Source organism: Taudactylus pleione, unplaced genomic scaffold (genome assembly GCF_031769625.1).
Source record: "Taudactylus pleione unplaced genomic scaffold, aTauple2 ptg000652l, whole genome shotgun sequence".
Classification (NCBI taxonomy): domain Eukaryota; kingdom Metazoa; phylum Chordata; class Amphibia; order Anura; family Myobatrachidae; genus Taudactylus; species Taudactylus pleione.
The window spans coordinates 2,335,893-2,347,401 of NW_028285054.1; the positions used below are offsets into that span (position 1 = coordinate 2,335,893).

Below are 11,509 nucleotides of genomic sequence, written 5' to 3' on the forward strand. Positions count from 1 at the left end.
TTTGCTGCTACGTGCTGAGCAGGAAATGTGTGTATGGCGAGGACCCCAGGATGCCTGCTGAAGTCCCCAGCCACAGCTGGCGTGTGTGTGTGTGATAGATAGAGAGATATATATATCTCTATCTATATACCGCACACAATAAAAATATATAAAAGCTATTTGGGATGCCTAAGCAACCCACTGCATAATGGTGACCGAACTCTGGCCGGGCACCTACGAAATGGACCGATGCATCCTAGGAGCTGAAAGATTTAACTGCTTGGTGCCCAGTCCTCAACCACCACCTACACCCCAAGGTCTCCCTGTGGAGCCCTATGGACTCTGAAGAAAATTGGCTGTCATGAGACAAGATTGAAACCTAATACTATAAGGCTCAAGCATTGTGCAACGATCTATGTGAGCATGATGCATCTCTAGCAGGGACTCGTTTATCACCCACTAGGGCTGATAAATTTTAAGTGGAATAATGGAACATTGCTTATAAGAGTAACAAACTTCCTATATATACACTGATGTCCTGTTTTGTTCCTGTGACCAATCAATACACTTCTTACTCCCGACATTGAGCCCAGCATCCTAAGTCAGTGAACTTCAACCAATTCCTGGCCCAATAACAGTACTTCTCTATAACTAGCATGGTCCCTTTACACATAGCCCAGTGCGCTGCTGGTCACATGCATTGCTGCTGGGCACTAACCATGCTATGGCCAGAGCAGCAGAGACCTTGGACTATAACATCTTTCTATGGGAAGGGTAACCAGCATTCTTCAACTAAAGTGCTGGCCGTGATGCTGTTAGCGCCATGCGAAGTGTAGAAGACAGCATCGCGGCCGGCACTAAAGTCGGACATCAGGAGGGTGCGAGAAGAAATCCTGTAGTCAGACTAACAGCGTGGTAAATTGAATAGCTCCGGAAACTCCTTCCCAGGGCTGTTCAGCATCACGATGAGCTGAATCGCCCCCTATGTTAATCACATTAAAGAACACAGCATACTTATATGTATGTATATCTTCCTAGAGATTCTTTTTATGCATTTCTGTTTGGGTTGGCTGACAAATATAGTTCTTTCCTACATAAGACCATGCCTATGTTATTTGAATACAATTTGGAGGGGATGCATTGGGTTGTCTTACTAGCCAATTTTTTAAAAGCTGATAATTCTTACACTTCACCTTCTCTTGAGAGGACAAAACAAGGAAAGCAATCTGACAAATAACCCCATACTAGGTGTGCTACATGCGAGCAGATTGGTATTTTAGGCTTGGTGATCGCTTTAAAAAAAAAAAAAAAAAAAAAAAAGACCTGGAATTTCCCCACCACCCCCACTGATGCAATGGTAATAGACTAACCTAGTGATCTGTAATACACCAAGCTGCATCAAATCAGCAGATATGGTTTGAGCGTTAAAGTCATTAAAATAATAACTAGTGAACAAAAACAAAACCTTTATTCAAACACTGTATAAATCTGCAGTTAACACTAACCTTTAAAATGGAATTACATGCTATAGACAAAACAAAGTCTGTTCATTTCTTTATGCACTTTAATTAGTGAAGCTTAGTTATTGAAGAACAAATCACAGTAGAAAGAAACTTTAAAGCATACAAAAGCTTAGCATGATGTTCAGCTAGCACAGCTTAAATCACATACATGTTGCACTTCAGGCATAAAAAGCAGAAAGTGAACAACTTTTAACCAGATTCACTTTAAATGGCATCAATATCAATGTCATCATCCTTTTCAACAGACGATTTCACGGTCTCCACTTTGGGAACGCTCACAGAAGTGGAATACACAACCTGTGGACACAAGGTCAACGGTTAGAAAGCTCACATGGGATAGTCACCTGCAATCAGTTTAATAAGGGCAATACCATTGTTGATAGCTCTAAATTACACTGATAACTGACGTACAGTTCACTACTACACTTATACACGGCCTATAGACACCATTGATGCATATACTTGCAGCAAAAGAAAGTGTTACCTCAAGATTCTCATCATCATCGTCGTCGTCACCAGAAGACTCCTCCTCTGCTTCCTTCAGCCATTTAATGAAGGGCTCGGCCTTCGCTCGAATATCTTTGGCAAGTTCTTTAGAGACATATTTTTTGGATGGCTAAGAAGAAAAAAAAACAAAAAACTTTTCATTGTGACAGAAGGCACAACATGGAAGCTAAGCTATATGAATAATAGGTAACATTAATGCAGCATGCAACACCAGCTTCTCTATCAACTAGGTTAAGTCAAACCAAAACATTTTATTGTTCTGATACAAGAACAAGTTACGTCGTATTTATCATGCAGTATCAGTAGCATTTATAGGCAATTAGCTCTATATGCCAAGTCACGTACCTTCTCAGCCCAGCTGAAGATCACCTCCTCTTCTAAGAGATCCGCATCATACATTTCCTTTAAGGTGTGTGGGATTTTGGAAAGAAGGTGCGACTGGTGCATATCCACAACACATTCAAAGCCATGGAGGAGGTACCTCTGTGCTTTTTTATCATTATGACAAAACTGAGGGCAACAGATGAAAAGATTTTGTTTTTAGTAGAAATTAAACACTTTACCGCACATTATAAATACACGTAGTGCAGTGATGCAGAGAAAAAGTTCACCACTGGCAAGGCACAAGACAACATAGCAGCAATAGGATAGACCAGTGGTTCTCAAACTGCGTGCTGCGGCACCCTGGGGTGCCTCAGGTTGGTGGTCCAGCAACAAATCAAACTATTTATGGTCAATCGAATGTAAATATGTGAACAGAAGTGCAAACCTGTCCACCACCACATAAGGTAAGCACAATTTATTTCACTTTACTACTTCACTGCAGTTTTAAAAACTTCTAGATAAACTTTTGTGCCATGAAAACAATCCCGATACTCTAGGGCACAGTGACTCAAAAAAGTTTGGGAACCTCTGGGATAGACACATGAAGTGCAAACTCTGGAAAGAGTCAGCACTTCTAGATCTGCAGCATGGACAGCCGTGAATGGAGTCATGGTTCCTTAGGTGGAGCTTAGCTGTGCCATGGCTCTATAATCCCTCTGCCATACCATGCCCCTCAGCTTTTGACTTTCCCCACTGTGTAACATGACCATAACTAGTTTTGAGAAATTAGGGAGAGCATGGATGAATAAGTCATAACCAATTTGTTACTCAAGTAGGAGTAAAGCATCCAAGTGGTTTCGAGCGCCAGGATTAAGACACCATCCACAACCAATTAACTTCAATATTGTTTTGTGAATTCTACAGGACAATTCAAAGTCTCTTCATCCAAGCAGATTACTCATAAGTGAAAACCACAATCGCCAGTGTATTAAGAGCAACGGCCACTACAGAAAGGTGGAGGAATGGCTTCCCTATAAGTTTGTTATAAATGCCAGTCACTCACTCATTTTGCTACATTATAATTAAAGTACCACAGTACAAGTTCACTTACAGGACATGTTACACACTGCACAGTAGCCAATCCAGACTTTAAAAACCCATAGTGAAGAGTTCACTCAGTATACGTACACGCAGGAAGTGTCGTCTGTATTTCTTGATCTGCTCTCTTATCTTGTCATCAAATAAAACTTCTGTTAAGACCAGAGGCCCCAAGATTTTTACATCGAGTCTTTCAGCTTCAGCCAGAATTTCTTTATCTGATGATTCAATAACCCCCTCTTCCTTCTTTTTCTATAAGAGAATAACAGATTAGATTAAGTCACAAATTCACTCCCCAACAGAGGACCATCAGTATGAATTTTATATGTTCTCCCAGTGTTTCTGTAGGATTCCTCCAAGTGCTCTGGTTCTATTCCCCACTACAAAAATCACTGGTAGATTAAATGGCTTTTGCCAAAACAAAATGTAATCCTGGTGTACATGTGGTAGGGAATATATAGAGCAAGCGTCACTGGGGCAGGGACCGATGTGAATGATCAAAAGTTCTCTGTAAAGCACTGAGTAATACGCTTCCAATATAAACACCTGCTACTGAACAAACAAGTCTAGCAGTCTGTGTTGGCACAATGTGGTTTCAGTCACAAGCTTACCTTTACAAAGTCAAACAGCAGATTTACTCTTTCCTCAACAGGTTTTTCCAATTCCTCACTTAGAGTCAGATTCTTTGCATGATCACTTATTTCCTCCATTCTTTGTTTCATAGCCTCTTCAGATGTGTCTTCACCCCAGTCTTCATCATCATCATCAGCCTCAAATGAAAAAACAAAAACTTAGTAGGTTCTTACTTTTAACCCATTGCTTAATTTTGATATTAGCGCAGTCATTCCGTACCCTGCAAAAAGCGTCCGGCCTTCATTCGTACCTGCACTTCCAGAAGACACATCAGTTTGCATAACAGCACCAACTTAGGGGTTTATTTACTAAAGTGAGAGTTTAGAAGTGGAGATGTTGCCCATAGCAACCAGATTCTAGAAAGTGATAGTTAAATGTTAAGTAGAAACTGATTGGTTGAGATGGGCAACATTCCCATTTTTAAAAACTCACTTTAGTAAATATTCCCCTTAGTCTTACTTTTAGCATTGATATTACAACCTTAACCATTTGTGCCAAATAAGCCCATGTTAACAGGTATGCAACTTGCACCATGTGGCTGAGATAATATACTCCCCTCACTATTCTGCAATAGCTGCAACTATACTGCTGGTACAAGCCTGTTGGCCTGCATGAACAGTTATCCAAAATAAGACTGGACTTTGTACTCAAAATGTCCTTGGCCTATTCTGTACACTTACCACATGTGGAGGATTAAGTTCCGTTAGAACTGCTGTTTCATTATTGGATACAGAACCATTTTCTTTAAGCCTCTTGTTTTTTTTATCTTCCTTCTTTTTGCCTGTACAGCCGTCTGCGTTCTCTGCAAAAAGCCAAGGAGTGATGTTAGCACAACGGCCACAACATTGCTTGCACCAAAGCAGAGCTGGATAAAACTGATACTAGGAGCTGGCATGGCATGAAAGGATAGTAAAAGCTGCAATACGTATATGCAGCTATAAAGCCATCACAAAGTAGCACTACATCCAGATACACCGAGCACTTACCTGGTGGGTTTTTCAGAATGAAAGTACAGAGTTTATGGTTTGTGTCCAGCATGCCTCGGTAACCACAGGCTTTACAGGAGTTGCCTATTGTTTGTTTCTTTGCATTGACATGCTGCAATGACAGACACATAATTAGTAACATACACTTCACTAACTAATGTGTTGCCTACAAGCACTAGAAATAAGATCAGTTACCCTTCGCCTATTTAACACCATTTTAAACTCAAAGGTGACAGTATAGTGTTTATACAGCTTCACCCCCCACATCACCAGCCAAAACACCAAACGTTCCAGAGTATTGGTAACTACCTATACAGTTTTTATACACTTAGTAATTCGATTATATTGCAATATTGACCATAAGCATTAGCCAAGAAAGCCAAAAACCAAATAAATAGTTTTATTGAGCAATTAGGAAATGCACATTTACCAGATCAGTTTCTGGATTGTCGCACTCGGGACACAGAACAAACTTTTTAATGAATCCATCCAACATGTCTTGCAGCTTATTTGCCTCATGAGATCCATTGACAATGTAACGGTCATTCTTAACATCAAACTGGGTCTGTGCTCCCAGCTCACAACCAAAATATTTGGTGGGATCTGTTAATATGAAAAAAAAAAAAAAAAAAGAAATAAAAAAAAAAATTCAGAGAAAACCACCACATTTGTAATTCAAAGCACTGCAAAACATACATATAGCAGAGGACACAGACACACGTTTCAGATGGGGAGTGCACATATAGCAGAGGACACAGACACACGTTTCAGATGGGGAGTGCACATATAGCAGAGGACACAGACACACGTTTCAGATGGGGAGTGCACATATAGCAGAGGACACAGACACACGTTTCAGATGGGGAGTGCACATATAGCAGAGGACACAGACACACGTTTCAAATGGGGAGTGCACATATAGCAGAGGACACAGACACACGTTTCAAATGGGGAGTACACTGAAGTAGTTGTTGGGCCTTAAATTAATATCTTCCATGCAGCCCCACAGCAGACCTCCCAAAGGCTGATCAATAGTCAGGATGAACAGACATGATATTCCCACAGAGCGAGATACATAGTACAAAATAAAAAACCCCACACAAGATGTGTCAAGCTTTGATTAGAGGTTGTCCACAACCTCAAGCCAGAATTTGCATGTAAGATTTAATAGATTTATTAAACAAAGCTGGGGCAACAATTTAATCAGCTGCACTCTGCAGTGAGGAACTACGAATAAAAGGTGCTTCAGATGTTAATAGATTTTCTGACTCATACATAGCAAGACACAAAATTAATTTTTCACAAGCTAATTAAATGTAACAATACCCAGCCTCACAATAACAGATCAACAGTATATGTACAGAGATTTGAGGGAAACGCTAGAATTGTTAATAAAAGTTCAAACTAATTAGATCGCTATAAAAGAATGCCCAATTTAAAAACTTAAATGCAACTTCTCAATTTTACTTCAACTTCGATAGAGGGGGGGAAAAAAAATAATCCACCACACAGCTGAGTTTTAGGCTGTTGAGATTTCAACCTTGCACGACCCTCTACAGTTCTCTGCCCCCTCAAATTATTTTGTCTACCCTTGATCAAAGCAAGGTGGTTAATGAAGGACAGTTTGAATATATACAGAGAAGGGAGACAACATACAGATTTAATAAAGCAAAGCAAAATGGTGGCGCTCCAAAACAAAGTTCCTGATTTGATACACTTATAACGTTACATTGTATGCCTCTTCGTTGTGGGAACTCTGAAGGAAAAATGCTAAGATCTAATACATTAATGAAAAGAAGACGCTCTACTTACACGTTGGAGGCCGATTAAGCGCCTTTGCAACGTCAACCATGTTGACTATTACTGTCTTTATTCCATTTCCTTTGCCCTCTACCTGCAAAGACATATCAGAATGAACACAGTTCCCAGGCTGCAAATACTGTAGAGACTCTGGGCAAAATACCAGTAAGACAATATTTACCTTGGCAATCAAACGGGGCATTTTGTACCGATAGAACTGATCGGAAACACTGCGGTTGACGTTGACAGACATCTCTGTTTATTAGTAGCCCTTTCAATAAGAGGAAAAGATCTTTGATTGCAACTTTTTGGTATCTTCTGTCTGGAGAAGACTGGATGACATAAACGACTGCAAGAGTTCTCGGTCTCTGACATGAAAATAATTTCGCCACCGAGGCTGTGAGCTTCTTGTTTGTATGCTATGTTTCCCCAATACAGGTACCAATGGCTGCGCAACAGCTCTATGAGAAAAATAGAAAAAAAATTAAAATATTGTTCATGTAACCTGCACAAGCAGCTGTAACACTTAATTTTATTGATAGACTAGCAAAAAAATAGAAGACAATTCTAAATGAACTGGAATCGCAAAGCAAACATTGTGACTGACCAAGCTGAGAACTACAGAAGTGCTATTGGTGTACGCCCAATTTAAACAGACACTAATTAGTTCAGCAACGGCAGCTGTTTAACCATGCAATAGTAATTAGATTTAATGTAATGCCTGTCCTTAATAACGACTATCACTTTCACACAACTACATATGCACTTTAGCAAATAACTTTAATTTAGTCACATTGACTAAATGGGTCAGAATTTCAAGATGTGGACTAATGAGACAGATCCTACTTGCACCATATTCAGTCACTGCTAATCCGATAAATAAATGTGAATCTTGACGTCACACTGCACTTCCCCTGGATGCAGGCAGTCCGAGAGCAGAGTACCAGCTGTTAAAACTTTTTTCTAAGTCAGAGGACAATACATCTACACAGCAGTTAGCAAGGCTCTCCGAACAAAAACAGGGGAGGAGGGGGGGACCAGAAAATAAAATTTGCGATTCGCTGCGTTCAGAATATTTTAGACATGCTACATTTGCCATCACCACACGTTATAGCAAGCCACTGGCTGATGCAATCATAATGACCATACAATCACAACAGCAGTCAAGCGCTATCAAATCTTCATTGTAAAGTGAAGGAGTGCCGCTTCCCCGTGAGCAATAGCTGAATTACTTTAGAGATCATTAAGCCTGAAGTGCAATGCACTGCAGTCATCCCTGTGCACACAGCTTAGCAATACTCTGCCTGAATGTACGCAGCCATAACCGCCAGGAAAGAACATAAGCCATACTTCGGCTAGTGATATATATTACTCAGTAGCACCTAGGGGAGTGTACACACTGGTCCCATTGAGCTTAAACAGCCATGCAGAAAGCACACTGGGAACACACGGTCGCCTTGTGCCTGTGCCACATGGTGTAAAGCTTGCTGGGACTTGTTGTGCAACAGGCAGCAGTGCTAGGCGGTGCAGGGCTGGGAAAACACACACTTGGGAGGGGGGAGCTCCTCATGACTCAGACCTGCAATACTGAGTCAGCCCAATGGCGCCGCGCATGCGCACTACCAGCCGCCTCCATCCACGGACACCCCCCTAGCCGCCCGTTCTCCAGCCGGCGCCCTGTCACCCGCCCGGGAGTCTCCCACACCCTTACCTGCCTGTGTCCCTAAGAGAGGCCTGCGATCCCCTCCGCCCTCTCCCCCAGCTACCTGCGTCACGTCCTCGAGTCACGAGGCGCGGGCGCCATTTTACATCCACATCCCGCCGCGTCCCCTCCCCCCCCGTGTCCTCCCCATGGCAGTACTCACCGTTTTCGTCCAATAAAGACATAAACACAACGCTGCTCGCCCTCGGGTGCGATGAACGGAGGCAGGATGAAGCAATGGATACACCGCGGGGATGGACGGCACAGCGCAGAGCTGGCCACGACACTGCACACGGGCCGAGCGAGCCGGGATTTCAACACCCTCCAACCGGGGTACCTGCAGCACAGAGCGGAGAGATAATTAATAGGGAGGAGACAGGAAACAGACAAACACAAAAAAATGATTTACAGACAATAATCCGCCTCATACACAGGCGGGAGGGCGATGTTTACCCGCTGAGGGGGGATGGGGAGTGCTCAGCGACCATCAGGCGTGTCACTAATTAAATGTCGTTAATGAACGCGGTAAATATATTGGAGAAATGGGGCGTGATATCCCGGCCACGTTGCGCCGCTACTTACCTCAAGAACCTTCTAGCTCTAGCACGGACGGAGGCGCTGTGAGCTGGAGCCCCTCACCCAGAGACCGTCCTACCTGTGGGCGGGCAACGCCTACCCGAATCCTCAGCGGCCATTGGACAGCGACCGCCTCTGATTGGCGGGTGGCACGCGGCCAATCGGCTTCGCCCAGGAGTCCGCCCAATGGACGCGTTGCCCAGCGTGGGAGAGGCGGAGATCTCGCGAGAGCGGGCATGTGATGAGTTGTTGTTGATCAGTGCTGAGTTGACTGAGACTCTGGCTATGTTATCAGAATACCCTTTTGGCCGGGGGACGGCTGAAGGGTAACTCCCCTCCCATCATGTGACTCAGTCCTGCCATGAGAGGGCACCGGGGGCGGTGCCACAACCAACATGGTTCCCAATAACAGTTCCCTGTCTTGAATACAGCAATGAGTTTCTGTCTGACTGTATTAAACTTGCAATAGTACAGTGATAGAAAATAAGCCTGTTACATGAGTTCATTCAGCAGAGATTCATGCAGTCAGTGGGAGCAGATAATATAACTGCTGGCATGGATCAGACTGATCTTTAACCCCCAAGTAATAACTGTAAAAAATAAATAAATGTGTACATAACTTTTGATGTTACCATGGTCTCTGTCTATGTAAAGGTGGGTACAAACTAGACAATTTGCTCACGATGCGATATCGTGAACGATTTCCCTTGAACTCCCCTGGCACTCCAGGACACGATATGGTGCCTAAAAGTGACCAATCTGCCCAACGATCTATCGTGCATCCTTGACGATTTCCAGTGCGTTGTGTATGAGATTGACAGATCTTGCCTGCTTTAGGCAAGATCTGAAGATACGACAGACGACCCACAGGTACGCGCATCGTTATCGTGATTGGACACTCACGATTTGCACATATTTGACACAATTTGTCATTTCGATGCGTTGAAAAATAGGGCGAATCGTACAAAATATCGTCTAGTGTATACTCACCATAAGGGTGAAGAGCCCTATGGTCAGCAAAAAAACCCTTTTTTTTACCCTGGCGATAGTCTTGCCCTATACACACGGAGGGGTCATTGCTGGCCATAGCTTCCTAAATGCAAAGCATTTAACAAGAATTACACGTGTAACATACTGATATTGCCATCTTATTTAGGCGATAAACAATTAAATTATTTAAAAACTTCAATTCACTTCTACTTTTTTATTACTTGCCAATAGTTTTTAAGGGTGTGTATATATATATATATATATATATATATACATACATATATATATATATATATATATATATAAAAACCATGCTTGCTATCTAATACCTCTTTTCCACCAAAAACCCAGGTCTGACCTGGGTTTTTGGACATGGTTCCAATCCTGGTCAGACCCAGGTCAGACCCATTTACACTGCACCTTTGATCTGGGTTACTCCCAGGTCAGCCCTGTTCACACTGAACTCAGGTCTGCCCTGCTAAACCTGTGAGGTCATAAAAAGTGGGGGGTGAATGCTCGACAACCGCCAATCCGCTCATATTAGGCATGATCCAGGTCAGATAACCTGGGTTGCGCCGTTTACACTGCACCATTACCTGGGTCCATCCTGGGTCCAACCCTGGTAGCTACCTGGGTTGGATTGCAGGGTCACTTGACCCAGGTTATTTTTCAGGGACCCTTTTACACTGAGCTGCGACCCAGGTAGACCCAGCAAAAACCCAGGTTTTTGCTCTGGTGTAAAAGGGGTATAAGGGGCAAATGCAGGGCTTTTAACAAAACAATTCATCATGGCCCTGCCCCCTGCTGCACCACTCAAACAGAATCTCCAGAGTAGGCAAATATGTTTTAACCACTTCTTTTTTTTTTATCTTATTTTATGTTTATATTTTCTTTTTTTTTTTCGTTTCTATGTGGAACTGAAGTATTTTTTTAAACTGTTTTAAATTTTTAGTAAAAAAATTTGGCTGTCAACACATTGGTTTTGTATTTTCTGTAAGAATATTTAACATTTTGTCATTACTGTACTTAACTTTTTTCACCCAAATACAGCTGCCTATTCATTTACAAACTGTCTCTTTTCTGTCTGATACAAGTCTGTGTGAATACATTTATTCATGGTCTCTCAAATGTGACATTTGTCGCCTAATGTATAAAAATGTAGCCTTAAGATGTCTTTTGAGTCTTGAATTTAATAGTTTGTGAAGAAAGTCCTTGGCAGAAGGTAAGATGAGGGCCTAAAAAGCCTGTGTAAAGGATGGCATTAAATTAGATCTTCAATTTTGAGGTGTAGTGGTTGCTTATTTTACACAACTTTTCTATATCATTTATTAATGAATTGCGCCCTCCTGGCCCCCAGCTGTGTAACATCTGCCTTCATTTCATTCCAGATA

At 42.2% G+C, this 11,509-nt stretch overlaps 1 protein-coding gene across 4 annotated transcripts; it reads right to left on the reverse strand.

The window, feature by feature from the left end:
• Window positions 1-1,428: 1,428 nt before the first annotated feature.
• On the reverse strand, window positions 1,429-9,238 carry EIF5 (eukaryotic translation initiation factor 5). Of its 4 annotated transcripts, none has more exons than XM_088455292.1 (12): window positions 9,135-9,238; window positions 8,716-8,889; window positions 7,032-7,311; window positions 6,863-6,944; window positions 5,481-5,653; window positions 5,051-5,162; window positions 4,745-4,866; window positions 4,043-4,201; window positions 3,522-3,683; window positions 2,355-2,519; window positions 1,987-2,118; window positions 1,429-1,799 (listed from the first exon to the last, which is right to left on the reverse strand). In XM_088455292.1, the coding sequence occupies exons 3-12, from the start codon at window positions 7,101-7,103 to the stop codon at window positions 1,707-1,709; spliced, it is 1,272 nt and encodes a 423-aa protein (XP_088311418.1). In that variant the 5' UTR covers window positions 7,104-7,311; window positions 8,716-8,889; window positions 9,135-9,238; the 3' UTR covers window positions 1,429-1,706. The 4 variants fall into 4 exon arrangements, with proteins under 4 accessions (XP_088311418.1, XP_088311419.1, XP_088311420.1 ...); XM_088455293.1 differs by lacking the exon at window positions 9,135-9,238 and adding an exon at window positions 9,006-9,050; XM_088455294.1 differs by lacking the exons at window positions 8,716-8,889; window positions 9,135-9,238 and adding an exon at window positions 8,562-8,646.
• Between the last annotated feature and the right edge of the window lie 2,271 nt (window positions 9,239-11,509).